General features: G+C 40.4%; 1 protein-coding gene across 1 annotated transcript in view; it reads right to left on the reverse strand.

Annotated features, from left to right (window-relative positions):
• Positions 1–21,123, reverse strand: part of CALCR (calcitonin receptor) — a 240,080-nt gene that overhangs the window by 101,732 nt on the left and 117,225 nt on the right. The window contains exon 2 of the mRNA XM_039525170.1: positions 1,582–1,669. Within this exon, the coding sequence (XP_039381104.1) occupies positions 1,582–1,669 (88 nt within the window). The remainder of the gene's footprint in view (positions 1–1,581; positions 1,670–21,123) is intronic.

Below are 21,123 nucleotides of genomic sequence, written 5' to 3' on the forward strand. Positions count from 1 at the left end.
TCAACACTTTGCAGCTGAGCCTGCACAGGAATACAGGGAAGGCTCAGGTGAGAAAGCCTACCTCATTGTGCCCTCTTTTAGAGAGCATGGCTAACACTGCAGCCTGTACACACACTGCTGGCATCAGTTTGCAAGTCACTCCAAAAGGGGGTGGGGGATGACTCCTTCCTCCTTTCTAATTGGCCAACAAAGTTGGCCAGCCACAGAGGGGAACACACAATCCTGTTTCAACCTCTCGAAGGAAGCAAGGGGCAGAGGGGCTTCTGAGGGACATGACACCATAGATGGATCAGGGAAGAAGAGGTTCTTTGGAAACTGTCATCAGGCCATGTCCCTGAGCAATGTCTCTAAACTGTGCTTAACACATGGTCTGGTCCTACCTGCACAATTCATGGCTGCAACACAAGGGAGCTGATGGGGAATCTCATATAAGTGCTCCTCAGTCATCTGTTAGAGCAGAGAAGGGAGTGGCATAGAGATGGGGTTGGGGGGGGAAGAAGAGTGATGAGATTAGGAAAAAAGGATTAAAAGGACTGAGAGGGGGAAATTGAAAGAGGAGATGGGGAAGGGCAGCTAAAATAAATTTTAAAAAATTGCTTATTGGGGAGGGTGGGCATATAAACCTTCTTCAGGGACAAGGAGGTCCACGCCTAGTATGAGGAGTTGGTTAGGGTGAGAGGACAGGGAGTGGGTCAGTAGTGGAGGCAGCCATGTAGGCAGATGGATGGTTAGTTCCTGTAGCAGTATCCATTCAGAATGCAGGCTGACCTTACATTCATTGAATCACTGTTTAGTATCCTCGTACTCTGATTGCCTAAATTAATTCTGGTTCAGGACAATTATTTATAATTTGAGTCTCAAGTGAAGTCCAGAGAAGGAGTTTAATCAGTGTCACAGGTACTTTATAGCATAGACATCAACACTATTCATACTGCATATTTAGAATGCATAGTCAAGTGCACCATATTATAATTAAATGCAAATAAATATGTTATGGAAACACAGATCAGGATGTTCAAAAGTTGAAGTTTCTGAGGTAACATTAACTCAGTCACATTTCATATACTGTAATGGGACAAGATATGTGATACAATATGTGAGATGAAATAGTTGAAAATATCATTTAAATTGAATAACTAGCATTTAGACTGAAAATTTTCAGACTCAATTGTCTTTCCAAATGCAGGTTAACTAAGGTGAAGTAGCTTTTAAAAGTTAAAATACACATTATATAGTGTCTACATTTATAACAACTGACCCAGATGTTATTGTATAGTTCCAAAACTATGCGTTTTCTGTCTCATAGGTATTTCACAGATAGTAAAATGTGGAAATGAAAAGGTGTACTACCCTATCCTCACTCTTTCCTCGCTGTATCATCAAGAAACACTGATCTTAGGGCATACCATATTTCTGAGAGATTTCTTCTGTCAGTAGCTTATTATTCTTGTTTAAAGTTTTTATCAATTGGACACCCATTCCTTGTCCTCTGTATACAACAGTAATAGTGTAGACTTCAGAAAATTTCTACTGGTTTTCATTTGTCAGGTGTCAGAAGCAGTTCATTTTTCTTTTACTTACGATTAGAAGCATAATCAGTAAGAAGCAACTGTGAGTTGTTTTTTCCATTGTGGATTCTTTCTTCGGTGATACACTTCTGCTGACCCTTCTGGGAATTGAACAACAACAATGAACATATTAGATCTTATTTATCCATGGCCAGTTGTGACAACTTTCTTGCCCATTTGGTATCCCATTAAAAGTTTTGCATGTGCGTCTGTGTATGTTTATGACTGCACTGAATATGCTGAGGAGGATTGTTTGTTTTCATGTCTGTCTCTCTGAAGATTTCATTTCCATCTGGAGAGAATTTCATTTTTATCCTTTGCACTTTTAAAACTTAGTTTTTATAAAAATTATGTGATTAAAAGCAAATTGCAGTTTGGAGGGAAAAGCTGAGCCAATGTCAGAATATCCCATTTTGACATTTTTGGAATGAAACATTTCAATTTTTTGTTTTGAAATGATTTTCATTTTAGAATTTTTAAATTTGTTATACTATTATAACAGAAGACAAAAATGTCAAAATGAACATTGATTTTGATTTTGTCAAAATGAAATGTTTTGATTGATTGGAAACAAATTTTCCCCCGAACTTTTCTTTGTGGAGAATTTTGAAATGTTCGGGTTTCATTTAAATTCAAAACAAAATCAAATTTTGAAATCTCATAATCCTTCATGAACATCATTGATTCCAAGACCTCATGCAGAATGCGACTTTCATGCCTGCTTTTGCAACTAACTTTTTACTGCTCTTGACTTATGTCCCAGGTTGAATGTGCGGTACATTCCATACTAGTAAATATATTGGGGACATTAGTGCGTCAATGAAATGTTAGAAAGGACCAACAGCAAAGAGGTTAAGGAAGGCAATGAAAGCCAAGGGAGGATGTTTGAACTTAGTGTGTTCCTCCTTCCAGCTGCCAAAATCTTTCTATACCACATTAACAGAATATTTGTTTTAATCAGAGTTGAATGTAACATCACTCATTACACTGTGTTCTCTTTGATCAATGTACATGCATTCTTTGATTCCCACACATTGTGTCTTGTTGAATAGTACCAAGCAATGTTTTAATGGGTTTTTTTAAATGCCCGTAGTATTCACAGGACTACATATTGAAAGAAAAAAAATCATACAATATTTATTTGCAGCTAAATCCTCAAATCTATGCTCTGTTTCTACTCTGTTTTTACTCAGGAAAATGCCAATCGGTCCTTTATTTGTAAACATATCCTCCTATAAGTTGTTATTAGAAGCAAATAAATACTGTGGGGAAAAGAAAGTTATTATACTTTCCAGTTGTCTCTAATTCTTATATAATCATACGAAGTGTGAAAATCATTAGATTGAATTATAAACTAAATACCCAGACACATTTTTAAAGTCAATTTTTTTCCCATTTGGCAATGGAATAACCAATGTTGCAGATGAATCTGTTGTTGTTTCATCCTAATCCTGATGAAGGAACACTGAGATGAAATAGTAGCATTTTTGTTCCCAGAGGATACTTCTAATTTATACACAAATCTCACTAATAAGAAATGCAATGCTGCTTATAGTTTAATGTAAAAATGTGCAGACAAAGATGCTAGAACACTGACATGAAAGGCTTATAACATCTGTTAACACACCAGTACTGAAATAAAATAAAGATAAGTGGAGAAGTAGTAATTTGGAGCTGCTATCCAATTTTTATACATAGTTTTAAAACTGACTTTGTAATGCTATGAAGAATATTGACATTAAACAGAATTAAGGAAATATGGGCCAGATGATTAAACAAGCCTCTCTCCAGAGCCTGTTACAGATTAATTAACTATATCTGGAGAAATACATCACAGTTGTAGTTCTTGCTTCCAGTGTTCTCTCTGCCACCAATAATTTTGATACTATTATTTTAAAGGCTTAGATTGAATGTGACAGTTTCAATTAGGACAAAATCAGCACATTGCTAAACCTACCATTAAACATTTATTACAATCCCTGAATAGGAAGCTTATCATTACTGTGCATTTTTTAATTATGAAAGCACCAAAATTATGCTTTAATTAAAAACACTATGGAAGTATGCTTGACTAACATTTAGATTTAAAGATTTTATGTGCATGGTAACTAAGCAGGAAATGTTCCAAATCAATATAAACATTCTCATATTTGAATGAGAGTTTGAGGTTATGCTGGAAATACTGGAAAAAAGTTCTCAGCTTTCAGACTGCCATATTTTTCTCCATCCACACTCTACTTGTTGCAAATCTCTTAATGCCTGATCCTAAAAGTCCTAAGTGCTTCCTCCAAAGTACTGCATGTTCTCAGTTCCCATTGACTTCAACAGGAGCTAAGGATGTACAAGATGTTGCAGTATTGGATCCTTAATACTGGCATTTTACTACTCCCCAGTGATTCTCCCTTTACCGATTATACACATTAAGTAGACTTTTAAGGGAGCACTGGGCAGCTAATTACACTCCTGAAAAGAAAACAACAGAACTTGGGACTGGGGAGGGATTTACTGTCACTGACATTGGCAATGGTACATTTTCAGATACTGCTAAATGTTTTAAAGCATGATTTATTGCCTCTCTCTCTCTCATTTTAACCTTATTCTTTTGAGTATCAGTAGTAATACTAGTTTAGTACTGAAGTACATAATACAAGGCTATGAACATACAAGGGGTACCATTCCTCTGGGGTCAGAGGACAGCAGCTGGCTGGCTGATTAGTCCCACACACTGCACCTGGAAAAAGACCTGCTGCTTGTCGGGCTGATCCTCATAAAAAGAGGAGCAAGAAATGGAGAGAAAGTGAGCTGCAATGCCTGCCAGATGTTGGAGATACTGATGGGAAGAACGGCTCCCAGAAACAAAATGGACAGAAGGGAGGCTGTGGGAAGTCCTATTATCACAAAGGCTCTGAGGTAAGAATCAGGAACTTTTGGGCTGAGGAACTTATGGGGGGAAGGGACAGACTTGGGGAAGTTTTGATCTTGTTTTCCTGAGGAGACTTGAAATAATAATAAAAAACCCTTCAACAACTGACCTCGCTGGAAATGACCTTCCCAGGGCTCCATGAGAAGGTTTCAGGCAGAATTCCACCAGGGAGGGGGCTGGCTTAGCAAGAGCAAGCCTGGGTCCAGCTGGAAGAGGGGACTATGAGACAGGTCACAATCCTTTACAAGAACCTAATCCTGTCCTGTCCAAAGCACTGAGGGGAAGCAGAGACCCAGCAGGGTGGCAGAGCTCAGGCTTCAGTCCCCTCTCCTGGGACATGTAGTAATTTTTGTTGCCAGAAGGGGGTTGCGGTGCAATGAAGTTTGAGAACCCCTGATCAAGAGGTTACTGCTTAGAAGTAAATAGTCAATATTGTGTACTATATTTCCAATTCCAGCATGGCAGAGGGAAGGGATAATCAGGCTTGTGAGCTGTGAGATTGAAGTACAGATGCCCCCTGCGTTATGCAAACCCAACTTATGCAAATCTGCACTTACGGAAAAAGTTCTGTAAGCTAGAAATGGTGGGTTTTTTTTGGCGTAATGGTTGGGTATACGTTTCCGACTTATGCAAAATTCGAGTTACGCAAGGTGTTCTGGAATAGAATGCTTGCGTAAGTCGGGGAGCATCTGTATTTAATTAGTACCTGCTAGTAGCCACCAGACCATCTTGGTGAAGCTAGATGTACTGGGGATGTCTCACACACATTCGTTTTAGCAGGATACTATTGTAAGCATCTGTAAGACATTGAATCCTATTCAAGTTTACTCAGTTCTTCTTCTACTATGCCTAGGCTTTAGTAAAGCCAAAGGGTCTCTTGGGATAATTACATTTTCTGACATCTACACCAATCAAGAGACACTATTGTTTTTGGTTCAGGATACTTGTTTTAATAAGCCATTGATGGATGAGTGCTTTTCTGTGTCAACAGACATTTCAAAACTACCTTCTGAAACTGCAATTGTAAAAAGCTTTGTGGGCATCAACTGAAGGAGCCATATGCATATGCATAAATGTCCATTTGCATGTAAAAATACAGGTTTGACTAGCATGAATGTATGCAATAAATGTGAATGTGTGTGGAAGCCCTGGGCAAGGGAAGCCAGTGTCTTCTGTGATTCCATGGCTACATAATCATCTACAGAATCCACCTCTTCCACAGAATTCTGTCCAGAATATAAGTTTTCATTTTATATCAAAAATGTTTCTAGCCATTAGGATTCCAAAGAAAATTTTCCAAGTATAACCAGAATGCAAACAGAGGCAGTAATGTCTGCCTGAATCTGCAGAAAGCCCCAAACAGTAGTTCAAAAGGGAAGTGTAAACAGCCCCTTCACCTTGCTAGGATGTTAAGCTTTCATTGTTAACAATAAACCTTTTTTAAAATTGTTATGATAAAATGATGGGCAGTGAAATAGCTTAACAGAGACATCCTCATACCACAATGTGAGTGAAATGAATTACAGATGTAACATCTGACTTAGAAGCCACTGTGAAACATACTGGAACAGCACAGTTATATTGTACTTTGCTAACAATGTCAAGGACAAATCTTTCATTACCCTCAAGCTCAAGAAAAAGCCACAAAAGATTCTGCATCCTGGGAAGGAGCATGGTTCCATTGTATGGAGGAAGGCCAATGTACCAGGAAGTAGCTCAGGGAGCTTGTGTACCCATTCGGTGCCATGGAGAAAAGTCTCCTTAGTGAGCTCTAGAAAACCTTGGGTGGGGAAGGAGATCTGAGGTGCACCTCTGAGAGGCATTCAGCAGATTCCTTGTCTTTCCTGGAGCTATCTGATCCCTCCCCCATTTCATGGTTCCCCTGCATATGCTGTATTCAGACTCTGGTTTGTAGAATCATTTTCCCTTTGGCTCTCTGGAGCCCATACCTAGCCTCATAGAACTGGAAGGGACCCTGAAAGGTCATTGAGTCTAGCCCCTACCTTCACTGGCAGGACCAAGTACTGATTTTTGCCCCAGATTCCTTAAGTGGCCCCTGGGTTTAGACAGGCCAATGCTCAAACCACTGAGCTATTCCCCCCAATCAGTATTGCTCTTTTAATTGACCAAAATCATTCCCTTCCTCAAGAAGCTGGGTTTGTTCCCTGACTGCAGAGCAGGGCAGAAAGCCTTTCGAAAACATTAAACTGGCTCCATTGTGTATTTCATGCTGGACCTAACGATAATGCCACATTAAGGACTATAAACTCAGATCCTGTGCATAGGCTCCAGGTCAGCAAAGCACTTTAATAAATACTCAGCTTAAGCATATGCTTAAGTCAATCCTTCTGCAGCAGAGCACTTAACCATGTGCTCAACTTTAAGTATATGTATGTAAGGCAAGCAGTGAAGATAGTCATTGAACCCTTAGCCAACTGAAAGAGCAGCAGTGATATGCTTAGAGGACCATGTCCAGTGGGGACTGCTGCAGGTGAAGCCCACTGCAGTTGGGATGGGAAAACTGAGGTGATGGAAACCCCATCAATAAGATAGAAAGGGGACCCTTACACTTATAAGATTTGACCAATAGCCGTTTGATTCCCCCCTTTCTAATCAGCTTAAGAAATAGATAATAAATGAAACTATGTGATAGAATATTTCAGAACAATTAACTGAACTTAAACTGCAGAAGCAGGAGAGCCACAGTATTCCTCTTCTCTCCAATTCCCACCTCTCCCCACCAAAGCTGTCCAACAGGATATCAAATTCTGAGCAGTAATAGGTAAAGGTTGCTCCCACACTCAGAGCTTGTCATAAGCGACATTTGTAACACACTATATCATATCAGTATAACACACCAAGCAGAAAAGTTATAGAAAATCTCTTAGAAGGTTACTGATGTTTGGAAAGGTGTAAATCTATCACATCAAGAAGCAAACGAATAAAGAATGCACTATATACTGAAAACGGAATATTTTTCATTTATTATCTCATGTGGCTATCTCAATGGATGGACCGTGACCCAAAAGATTTCCCTCAGTCTAAAATAGGCTTCAGAGGAAAGAGGGAGAGTTCCAGCACCACCCTCTGGCGCGCCACTAGCAATCCACTCCATCATCAGTCAGTTTCTTGAACAGAATTGAGATAAATCCTGCAAAGTGCTGAGCACTAATGGGAGTTGAAGGAGCTCAGAACCGCACAAGATCAAGCTCATTAGCAGAAGACCTGTAGAATACAAAATGTTTTGTCATCCTCACTGAAGAAATCTTGGGATGGTGGTCAGCAGCCGGACAGGTAAAGAAGAATATAGAATAATGTGCAGATAAAGAATATTAATAAAGAAGAATACATGGGTGTTCCCCAACAATAAAAACAGAATTAAAAAAACCCCAGTCTTTACTTCTGTGTGTTTTATTGAGCATTCTGCTAAAGAGCATGCATAGTACATGCAAACAAAGTGGAATAAAGATTATAGATGAATTACATAATTAAATGTACAAATACAACACAAATAACTACACTTGTGTGTGCTCAAGGCAAGTAGTTCTTTTTAAGTTAGTGGGCCAGGTTCTGATTCCATTTATATCAGTGTAAATATAGATTATTTCTGTTGAGGTCAATAGAAATACTCCAAAGTTACCCAGATATAAATGGGGGGTGAAATCCTAGCCCCACAGAAATCAATAGCAAAACTCCCATTGATTTATTGGAACCAGGATTTCACTCAAAACCAGAATATGGTCCAAAGGGACTTCTCAGTTGGGAAAAGTAAATGGGATTTGGCCCTTTATCTATGAACAGCTCTGTAACCTACAGCATAACTAAAATACAAACACAAGGTGACATGATTGATAAGCAAACCCTAATAATATTTTCAGGGGTAGAAAACTTGTTGAAAAAGAATGAGGCAGAGAGACTTTTGATGCAAACTCAGGATCATGACTTCAAATACGACAGAGTTGAGAAATACGGTAGAAGCTACAAACCTCACTGATGTTCTAGTGTCAGTTTGTGTAATTTTGTTTGCACGGGATAGGTTTACATTTAACTAAACAGATCTTAATATAGGCAAGACACAATTATAGTTGTGAGCAATAATTATAATCAGCCATGCTGCTCTTTCACTTTATTTTTCTGGAATACGTGCTAAAATAATTACCTGAATGTCTAATGAAGAAAAGGACTCAAAGCTGTCACTGACAGTACACAGAAATAAAGAGTTGTGACAGTAAAATGTTTCAGAGTGGTTGTGATTTAAATTGTATTATATTTAACTATGCACATAGTATTTGAGATTTCATCTAAACAGCAGAAATGTAATCTCATTACTATATTGATTCTGAAACCATATAAACAAAACATATTGCAGAGTTTCGAAGTAGCAGCAGCTAGAGGCCAACACTTAGTTATGTGCTACTAGTTACTATTAAAAATATTACAAACTGACTGTCCCAATACAGGAAAACAAAGAGCAAATAGTAAAGAAAAAACAATGATGCAGTCTATACTACGTTAAGTCTGTTTCTTTTCTGCACTGATCCTAGCTTTCTAGATTCCAGCACTTACACGTAGATCCTGACACAAAAAGAGCTTACACCGATAAATCCTTGAATGAGACAAAAATCAGGGTCTGCAGACTTGTGAACTGGACTTCCAGCATAGTCATCGTGCACATGCCATCTTAGAGAGAAAGAGGGAGAGAGAGAGAAAGTGAAAACAAGCAGTACAATACCCTGGTGATTATAACACTCATGTGGGAGATCCAGGATCTAGCCTCTCCAATCCAATGGGCTAAAAGTTATGAAGAAATTCCTTCTCCATTTTGCGTGAACTCACATGCAGGGCTTGATCCAGTGGGTAAGCTCTGAGTAAACCTACAAGATCAGGCCCCACAGGTCAGTTAGGTGGAGGAAGGCCTATTTTCCTCTGGTTTGTGAACCCACCTACAGGGTTCAGCAGCAGGTGAGCAGGGGGATTGTGAATCCCAGTGGGGCCTGATTCTGGGATTTAGGCAGTTAAAGTGGTAGTTGGGCACCAAAATAGTTTCGTGAATCCGGCCCTTATCGTTTTTACCTCTTGTCTCTGATTGCTATGTACCTTGTGGGGAATACATAATACATTGTTTCGAAGAAGCTGTTTTAGGGTCACTTCAATCAGCTGCTGGTCACGGGGCGTCTCAGATGAAAAGGACTGACAGGTGCCAAGCCCAGTTGGTCCTGCCATGTTACCACAGTTGGTAAATGGGGAAAGGGTTAAAAAGGAGCTGCACCTAAGAGACCTAGTCTAATAGCGGTAGGACCACATAGTTCCACTAGAGAGGAATGAAGGTAGCAAAACCTGTCCCCAAAGTGGTGCACTTGAGAGGGATTAAGGTCTGGTCTACACTACAGACCTATATTGGTATAATTACATCATGCAGTGGTCGGAAAAATCCATATCCCTGAACGACATAGTTATACCGATTTCACCCTCCATGTAGACAGCGCTATATTGGCAGGAGAGCTTCTCCTACTGACATAGCTACCGCTTCTTGCATAGGTGGATTAGCTAAACTGAGAGGAGAGCTCTAATCTGTCGGTTTAGAGTGTCTTCATTAAAGTGCTACAGCAACACAGCTACGCCGATGCAGGGTTTTAAGTGTAGATGTGCCCCATGGAGCAAATTAAACATATCCAACTTCACTTCAATTTAGAATATGGCACACTAAAATTTATTAACCACAAGGAAGTGTGTAATATCCTAAAATTGAACTAAAGTTGGATATATTTGACTTGCTCCATTTTTTGCAAAAATGAAGTACATCAATAATATCATAGTGCTGTAATCTATATTTAAAAAGGATATTTTAGGATCTTAAGACACTTAAGAGTTGATGACAAATAATTAGTAAAAGTCTTTTAATTTGCAACCAAACTTACAAGGTCTTTGGGAGCAGGGACTAAGTCTTTCTACCTGTACATTACTATCCTTGAGCACGGTAAGATAAATGATAATACTATAGTACTTTGAAATTACATAAAATGCCTTGTTATATTATATCTAAATCACTGCTATACTTGTTTTTGAGCTAGTGAATAAAAGAAAAAAAAATGATGCAGTTGAAAGAAATCAGATTAATCCACAAAGGAATTTAAACTGCGTTCTTATGGCAGGATAGAAGTCCACGTTTCAAGCAGCTTTTTATTAAATAAACCAATGTTTAATATGATATTTTAACTAAAGGAATAATGGCCTTCTGCAAGACTGTCTGTTAGGCAACTTGATTATTAATATGACATTCTTCCTTAGGCTGATCGCAGTTCAGTTGCATTGAAGCATTCAAGACTTCTGATTATTCCAGGTCATGATAAAGGTGTGCAATATGCTTGAAGTGTGTCTAATTTCCTGGGGGAAGTTCTTTCCTTTTTGCTTCCAAATAGATATATAAGAAGGGATCAATAACTGTATTTGATTAAAAAAAAACCTGAACATATTTAAAAATAGATTAACTCATAAGGGGAATGTTCCATTTTAGTTTTGTTTTTAATTTTTGTATGTTATAATATCCTAGGTTTCTGGTCACTAAAAATATTATGAACCATTAACCAATCACCAATAGGTGACTGCCTCGGAATGATAGCAGCTTATCAACCATCACTAATTTGGAAGCTTATAGAAACTGTTTTGCCTATAATGTTTGTCCTCACTCTGGGCTATCTGTACCATTCATGTTAAGTGGAAGTTTGTTATTAACTTCAACAGCAATAGGATCAGGTTCTCTAACTGTACGTCTACACTTGGGGTGAGGGGAAGACCTGGAGCACCAAGTCTCAGAACCCAGGTCAGTTGTCTTGGGCTCAGGCTACAGGGCTAGAAACAGCAGTTTAGACTTTCCCACTCAACCTGGAGCCCAGACTCTGAAACCTGGCAAATTAGGTGGATCTCAAAACCCAAGCCCAGATGTCTACACTGCTATTTCTAGTCCCCCAGTGCGGTTGGCTTGGGCCCTGAGATTTGCTGCCACAGGGTTTTTGTGGGTTTTTCCCCCCTCTTCAGTGTAAACATAACCTGAATGTGTCAGATGAGGATGGAAGCTGCAACCAAATACATCTCTCCATCTGAACTGCATTTAGTAATGACAACTTTGAGAATGCTAACTAGACTCATTAAATGCAATAGCCTTAAAAAAACCACAAATCAACCTGACTCCATAAAGCTCAAAAGCCCATCTACCCATTCTCTCTACCCAAATGCCCTTCATTTGTAGATCATACTGAGTCTCTGGGAAAGCCTAACAGAGACTCCAGAGCCAAAATAGTTTTATTTTCCACTTTTTGCTAAAGTCCAGATGTTATATTGATGAGATGAGTTTCCAGCACAGAATCTGCTGATCTTTGGGTGAATGCTTTCATTGCCCTTACTTGAAATTTGATTCCAGGAGCCAATCTCAGACATTGCTAGCTGGCAGCTCTCCAAAGTTTGGTATCAGAGATGGAAAATATTCGTACTATGAGAAGATACGATGTAAAAACCCTGTGGACTGTGGATTATGATAGTATAATATTAATAAGAGCAGATATGATTCCCTAACTCCATATCACAAAGAAAGATAGGCACCTGCTTCTGATTTTCTGGCTGCAATTTAAGAATTTCTTTCATTTTAGCACCTATGACTGAAACAAAATGTCACACCTTATTTTGAGACATGTCAGAAAAAAGAACTTGTTTGAAAACAATCTTTGGTATAGGAATGAAGCAGTATTATGAAAACTGATTTAATTGCCTACTGAAGCAGTTCCATAAGAAAATGTTAAGCATACAGTATCAGTATATGGAATCTAAGCTAAATTTGTGGACCTATGTAATTGCTTTCTCAAGTCAAATATAGAGTATGACTCAAGTGTTAATGCTAGAATTGACTGAAGTGAAACAAAATTCTTGCATTACCTTACAAATGAGGACGGGAAAGTTATTTTTGTATTTGAGCTGAGGGATGGAAACTCTCCACACTTAGATTTAAGTTATTCCCAACAGCACTTAAATCATCTTACATCAAACCATAGAAGGCTGTAACCAGGCAGCGATGTATTTTGCTCACGCATGGCAGGTTACCCTGATCAAATCAGATAGGGCTATATTCACAAAGGAACTTAGGTGTTACGACACTTAGTATCACAATACCTAATTTTCAAACTCCTAAAAAAAACAACAAACAAACCAGGAACAACACTGTGATTCACAAAGCCTGAGTTACATGCCTAGGCTCCCTATACAATGCATGGGATTGATAGGGGAGTTCGAATGCAATTCACATAAGCCAGTATGATAGGCAAGGAGCCACCAAAGCTAGCCAATGGGAGATGCTGATGAGAGGCACATGTGTCAAGCCCTTTAAAGAGTCATTGGGCCAGACAGCAAGAATGGACTCTGTATTCTGGTGATTAGAGCTCCACTTCAGAGTGGAAAACCTAGGGTTCAGTCCGCCTGGTCCAAGCAGTCTCTATTTATCCACAGTGGAACAGCTTCAACAAGGGAGACTAATGGAGCCCTACATAAGCATATCCCATGTCTCACTGGTTAGAGCACTCTCCTGAGAAGTGGTACACTCTTGTTCAAATCCTTTCTCCCCCTTTCTGGTGGGGCAGAGGGAAGTGAAACTCCCACTTATAAGGTGACCACCGCTACCACCAGCTAGAGCCAGATTTTGAATGGGGCTCAGTCTGGTAAGTGGCCTTTGAGCACACTTCCTGGATCAGGCCTCACATGCAGGTTAGGCAGGTGAATGCCTATATTCCCCTGTGGATCACTCTGGAGATTAGGTAGGAGATAGTGTAACCCACACACCCTCTGGGTGTGGTGTTCTGTCCCATCTTGTGGCACTGAGACCACTTAGAGAAAGAGATAAAATGAGTCTGCTCTACAGCCTTAACTAAGAGGCAGTTGGCTTTTAGCTCATGCAGTAGAGGCTCATGCACTAAGCTCCAGAGGCCCCAGGTTCAATCCCCCCGGCTGATGACGGGGGGGTCTGTCGCCATTACAATAGCATCCGGACACGGAGAGTGAGGTAGCAGTGTGCATACTCATAGGCAGAAATGAAGGCACCAAGGGAGCTTCTATCCTATAATGTAGGCATCAAGTGAGTTTAGACCTTTGTAAAGTTTTGTGGATTGCAGTAGAGCCTAAGACTGGTACTGCAGGCACCTTAACCCAGATATAGTTCCTTAAGTCAGGGGAGGGCAGAGGTGAAAGTAAGCCGGTACAGCCCAGTATGGAGTACCGGTAAAAAAAGGTGCAGCAGCGTACCGGCAACTAAGTGGAGCATTCAGTACTGGCTTACTTTCACCTCTTTTGGCTGCATAACAAAAAGTTCAAACTCAAAGCTAATAAAAGCTTGGAAAGGGAAAACTCACTGTCACATTTGTTTGTTGTTTCTCTCCCTCCTCCTCCTCCAACCCGGGCTGCCCAACCCGGCTAGGCTCCCCGTTCCCCCTGACCCTCCCACTCAGCAAGGGCTGCAGGGGCTCCCCTCTAGCTTGTAGCAGGGAGACTGGCTGAGGGAGAAGCCTCCCCGGGTAGCCTGCTGCCTGCTTAAGAACAGTTTAAATTTAGCTGCTCTCCCCACGGTCTGAACCGCGGGAGTCAGGGCTATTTCTGGCATCCTTTTTAATTTCACTCAGGGTTGTTGCTGGGAGTGGGGGAGGGTGTGTGTGTGTGTGACCAAGGCAGGGGCAGAATACAATAGGCATTTGGCCGCAGAGCTTAAATCCAGAGCTAATAAAAGCCACTGGAAGGGGAAAACCTCACTGTCACATCAGTTTCTCTCCTCCCTCCTCCTCCAGCCAGGCTGTCCAGGGGCTGCAGGGGCTCCCCTCTAGCTTGTAGCTGGGAGCAGGGGGACTGGCTGAGGGAGAAGCCTCCCCAGGTAGCCTGCTGCCTGCATAGGAACAGTTTAAACTTAGCTGTTCACTCGCGGTCTGAACCGGGATTCGGGGCTATTTCTGGCATCTTTGTTAATTTCACTCACGGTTGTTTGGTGGGGGGGTGGGGAAGGGTGACCAAAGCCGGGGCAGTTCTTTTCTGCTCCCTGGATGAGGCGATCTTCAATAATATAATACACAAAAAATACAATCAAAATCAGGAACCATTTCCAAGCTCAGATCTATCAAAGATACGGTAAGAGCTGTATTTTACTTTCACCCCTAGGGGAGGGATGGGGATGTTAGCCACTTAAGTCAAGCAGGCCATTTATTCGGTTTCAAGCCGGACACTCCTACTTTTCTAAGATTTGTCCCACATCCAGTATTGAGACAAAACCTGATGTGGTTGGGTCTGGTATCAGACTGGCGACGCCATTTTGAGAAGCATGGCACCCTGCCCTCACCGGTGTGACCTTGCATGACCGGTGGGCCACACCATGCCCAGCAGTATCAGAATGGCCAATTTTTGAGGATGCATGAGTGCCACCCTAACCTAAGTACCTTTGTAATCTAGCCCTTAGGGAATAAAGCCATAGAAGTCACCACTATATAGACGCAATTTAAAACTTCCACAGAAAAATGTTTGCTTTGGAATGGACTGACTTGAACAACATAACATACAATTATAATCAGAAATGTTTCCTGGGCAAGAATATCCTTGGGCCTAAACATACTGTATCCTTTTTAAAATGTGAATGTACTTTTAATACAGCATCTCTACTTACAGCAATGTAACTCTTCAACATTAAAACATATACAGTCTTTCTCTCTCTCTCTATATATATACACACACACACACACATAATATATACACAGTATCTCATTATCTCCAATTTTATTATATAAGTATATTATAGAGAACTATTATTATTATATGACACAAATCATGCTGACATCCCATGTTATAAGTGGGAAGTTCTACTTTGTACTAATGTTTAAAGAAATAAAAGAATGAAGAAGAGAATGAAGCCTAGTAATGCCCATCCCCTTGCAGACTCAGGAAATGATGGTGTGTGGCAATGGTATGATCTTAGCAGATGATACCTGCTTAATACTCATGAGGAAGGTGAAAACAAGTCCAAGGTCCTTGTCAATATATGTCCTGGACAAAAGTGTGACCAGACAGCAAATGTGGAAAATCAGGACAGGCGGTGGTGGTGGTGGGGGAGGGGGGTGGTAATAGGAGCATATATAAGAAAAAAACGCAAAATTGGGACTGTCCCTATAAAATCGGGACATCTGGTCATCCTACTGGACAATCACCACAGTTAAGCATTTAATCCCATTTGTCATATGGGAGGATGAGGGGAGAATGCTTCGGGTCTCCTGTTTCTGAAGTCTAAATGCTCAGACATAAAGGTTGAGAGGAATGCAGCTCCCTCTGCCAGCATACAGAACAGTCTCTAGGAAATGTTCAAGGACTGGTGGAGGCAAGACTTTGAAGGAGCTGTAACATGAGAGGAAAGTCTGGGGCCTGGACTACACCGAAAACTTAAAAAAAAAAAAATCCACCCCCTCGGAGACGTAGTTAAGCCTGCATAAGCCCTGGTGTGGACACTGCTAGGTCAGTGGAAGAATTCTTCCTTCTGTTGTCCTATGATACCAATGGATTTACTACAGTGATGGAAAAACCCCTTCTATCCCCCTAGCAAGTGTTTAAGTACAGCATCAGAGCTACAGAGCCACAGTAGTGGAGCTGTAGTGCTTGTAGTATAGACATACCCTGAGTTACAGATTGGTCTGTACTGTACTCACAGCACCCAGTTTGCTTTTCTCACAAAGTGGGCCAGCATCCCCTTTATTACTCTAAGCCATTAAGCAGAAAGAAGGGGGATGGGAAGGGATTGATGGTGCAAATCAAGTGTCACCCTTACAGTGCCATAAAGTTGTCTATTATGCTTGTAGTTTTAGGATGACCCTTTCCCAGAAGCCCTCTGCATAATGAAACAGGTATGCTATCCCAGGAAGTGAGTGAGGCTTAGGCCAGGAGATGGTAGTTGGGCAGCAAGTTGCACTAAGTGCAAAACAGCAGTATTTTTCTGATCTTTTACTGAGTCCTGGGGAGTGCTGCAGAAATGCTGTATGTGCATTCAGTAACTCATGTACAGGGACAGTAGTTCAGAATGGAAAAACACAGAACAGGATGCTGGGAGCTTTAGCAAGGAAACTAAAATGAGTCAAAAGTATGTTAAAAATTTAATTAAAATCTGTTATCACCTATCTGAACCTATATATGGCATCACTATGAAATTTTATGCGATATAAAAATCTTCTAAAATCTGGTTTGTATTCATCCCTGAAAAAATACATATTCCAGAGTCTTTACATATTGTATTTTTGTTGACAAATGCACTTGGAAGACAGCTGGGAGGAAAAAAAAAACCTAACATACGTTAGCCTCTTGTACACCAATCATCTGGAAAACAGATATGGATTAGACATTCTTGATTAAACAAGCAGAGACCAAGTGACAGACATGGAAGGGCAATTTTGTTTTCTTTAAATCCAATGGATACTATTAAACTAACAGCTGGATTTTTAGCACACTTCATTCAAGTACAACCGAGACCTATTTTTTTTATTTAACTAATTTAATCCAAATCACTAATACTTTTTCAGTTATAGCCAAACCATTCCTTGTTCTATACTTCAGATGTGAATCTGAAAGCAGGAGAGTAACAACAAAAATATTTAGTATTGGCTTCTCTTGTTCTGATTGTTCTTATGAAGCCATAGAGTTTCAAACTAGAAGTGACCACCCGATCGTCTCGTCTGCCCTGTATATCACAGGCCCTCAAACACCACCCTGCCACCCCCATACCAAGACAACAAAAAGAATTAGATCAAAGTACTGTTTTTCCTTTAAGCTCAAAAAGTTGATAAATAAATCCACTTAGGGTCCAATTTCGACAGTCTAAAAACACCAAAAATTTTTGCTTATGCATCTATTTGCACACCCCACTCTGTTTCGTATTCAAACCAATATGCACCTCTCAATAGCCCATGATTTCCAGGGCACCCCCTTGTAGCCTCAGGGGGGTCCTGTCAGAAGCCCTCACGTCAGTTTCCCCTGCAAGAGGCTTCTTCAAGAACTGATAAACACTTTTGTCTGTTTATAACCCTTTTGGGGTTCTGGATCTATAAATATAATAAATCTTCAAAATAAAAGTTCTCAGATCCCTACCTTTACTCTCATATTAGGTCACTCCCAGACCTTTTCTGCCTGTTGTCTCGCTCACAAATCTCAGGTCTCTGTTGGGGCCTACTCACTACCAGCAGCCTTGGTTCTCCCTGAGAACTCTCCCTCTGCAGCTTCCTGCTACTCTTCATAAGGAAACTAGGTAATTCCTGTTCAGAGGTGCATTCTTAGCAATCAGGATTATCAAGCCCCAGGCCTTTAGAATCATAGAATATCAGGGTTACAAGGAACCTCAGAAGGTCATCCAATCTTCTGCTCAAAGCAGGACCAATCCCCCGACATTTTTTTGCCCCAAAATGCCCCCCTCAAGGATTGAACTCACAACCCTAGGTTTAGCAGGCCAATGCTCAAACTACCGAACTATCCCTCCCCACCACGTACAAGTGATCGTGTTACAGCCTGTCTGTGGCAACAGAGAACTGATCGACACATTCCACTGCACACCTGCTATTGAGGGTTTTGTGTGCACAAACAGGTGTTCTTGCAAGTAGCATGTAATCATTTTGAGGCCAAATGAAATATTGGTCCTATTCATTAAAAAGAACAAATTAACACCCTATTCATAAAAATGTTGTCCGAATTATTTCCATGAGGTGTCATGGCTGGAATTCACTCTCTGATTTATACAAAATTATTTTTGGCTTATTCCTAATAGCCAAATACCAGCACTATTATGACAAAACTGTGAAGTGGGAAAGGATTCAAGGTATTACCATGCAACTGAACACAGCAAGAATCTAATTTTACTTGCAGAATTCTCACAGCAAGTAGTGCCAGAACATATAGTTTTTTAAACTGAAGAGGAGTTTTCCCAGGCCAAAAGATACAATGAGCATGTGTTTTACTCTTTTAGGGATCATCATGATGTTGCAGTAACCAGTGCTTTGCAAAGAAGAATAGCAGAAGGCTCCCTATACATTTAGATTCCACACCTTATTGCCTTTTATGGGGAGCACGTGAAGGGGGGTGGTTGCCAGATATAAAGATATTCCTCACTGTTCATCAAAGCAATTTCCTTACATTAAGCAGGCCCTCGTTGCTGTAGCCAACAGGAATAACAAACTCCAACTGGACAAATGGCTCAGCCTTACAAAATCCTCCACTCCAAAGTCTTTACCCAGATCCCGGTGGCTGTCTCTCTGCTGATGATTGCATCAAGGCCTTTGGAAGTTTCAACAAAGATAGCAATAGTATATGCAAATATCTAGGGGTTCAGTTACACTTGAGTGATGTTAATACCTTTCCCTTCCCTTTTCAGATTTTAGATAATCTTCTCCAAGCATAGAGATAACGTGTAACAGCTTCTTGTGTCACTTCAACATAATCTCTTCACTTTCATTCTTTAGATTAAATTATGAATTATTCACATGCTACAGATGGGTTTCAATTAGGAATGTGAAATTGCCAGGTCTGATTTGATTTTTACTAAAATCCATTCATACTGGGCCAAATCCTAATCCTGGTTTTAAACAGCAGGAAGAGGTACTTAAACTGGATATGGCACCATACACCAGCTGTGGACCAGACAAACTGCTCCTAAAGATGTTTGGTCCCAGTGTGAAGACTGCAGGAGAAGACGACCTACAGGTAGGCGCTACAGAGCAGCTCATTGGGCAGGGAGTTGACATAAATAAGATCTCTATCCCTGTGGGCAGGCTGTGCCATAGTCTTCCACCATACACCTTCCTCTGAAATATTTAGTACTGGTCACCATCAGAGACAGGATGCAGGGACAGACAGACCTAAGAAGGTAAGAACTGCTACACAGATTAGAGCAAGTGTGAATGTAGCCCAGTATCCTGCCTCCAACAGTGGCTAGTACAAGAGCTTCACAGGCAAGGTACAGAAAAGGGAAGTTGGAGTGATTTACCAGTCTTGTTTCCCAGGCTCCATCAGACACAGGTTTTAGAACATAAGAATGGCCATTTGAACCCAGTTACACTTTTGGCCTTCACAACATCACCTGGCAACAAGTTCCAAAGGTTGACTGTGCATTGTGTGAAGAAGCACTTCCTTTTGTTTGTTTTAAACCTGCAGCCTACTAATTTCATTGGGTAACTCCTGGTTCTTGTGTTACATGAAGGAGTAAATAACACTTCCACATTCACTTTCTCCACACCATTCTTGATCTTATAGACCTCTATCAAATCCTTCCCCCCTCTGTTTTCCATGACTATACCATGGATTTATATAGAGGCATTATGATATTTTCTGTCTCATTATCTATCCTTTTCCTAGTGGTTTCTAACATTTTGTTAGCTTTCTTGACTGCTGCTGCACATTGAGCAGATGTTTTCAGACAACTATTCACAATGACTCCAAGATCTCTTTCTTGAGTGGTAACAGCTAATTTAGACCCCATAATTTTGGATGTATAGTTGGGATATTTTCTAATTTGCATTACTTTGCATTCAACACTGAATTTCATCTGCCATTTTGTTGCCCAATGACCCAGTTTTGTGAGATCCATTTGTAATTCTTCGCTTTGGGTTTAGCTATTTTGAGTAATTTAGTATAATCTGCAAATTTTGCCAGATCACTATTTGCTCCTTTTTCCAGATCATTTATGAATGTGTGAAGAGCACTGGTCCCAGTACTGGTCCCTTAGGGGAGACCATAATTTACCTCTCTCCATTCTGAAAACTGACCATTTATTCCTACCCTTTGTTTCCTGTCTTTTAACCAGTTACTGATCCATGAGCGGATCTTCCCTTTTATCCCATGACTGCTTGGTTTGCTTAAGAGCCTTTGGTGAGGAATCTTGTCAAAGTTTTTCTGAAAGTCCAAGTACACTATGTCCATTGGATCACCTTTGTACATATGTTTGTTCACCCCCTCAATGGATTCTAATAGATTTGGTGAAACACGATTTCCCTTTACAAAAGCTGTGTTGACTCTTCCCCAACATATCGTGTTCATCTATGTGTCTGATAATTCTGTTATTTACTACAGTTTCAACCAGTTTGCCTGCTACTGAAGTTAAACTTATCAGCCTGTAATTACCAGGATTGCCTCTGGAACCTTTTTAAAAAATTAGCATTACATTAGCTATCCTCCAGCCATCTGATACAGAAGCTGATTTAAGCAATAGGTTACATACCATAGTTAGTAGTTCTGTAATTTCATATTTGAGTTCCTATGGAACTCTTGGGTGAATACCATCTGGTCTTGGTGACTTATTACTGTATAATTTATCAATTGGTTCCAAAACATCCTCTATTGACACCTCAATCTATGACAGATCCTCAGGTTTAGGGTTTCCCTAATCATTGAATCTCTGACCATCTTGGCTGACCGCCACTGATGGACCTACCATGGTTCTGATACAACGTGGCAGTTCCTGTGTTCCCAATCCTAAATGGATCACCAATCATTTGTTTGCTATTGGCAGAGCACCCTGGAATTACTTCAATCCTAGCGCTGCAGTTATTCCTGTTGGGAGGAAATTACGGTCAAGACTAAGTCCTATCCTTCTGC

The sequence above is a fragment of the Mauremys reevesii genome, linkage group 2 (genome assembly GCF_016161935.1).
Source record: "Mauremys reevesii isolate NIE-2019 linkage group 2, ASM1616193v1, whole genome shotgun sequence".
NCBI lineage: Eukaryota > Metazoa > Chordata > Testudines > Geoemydidae > Mauremys > Mauremys reevesii.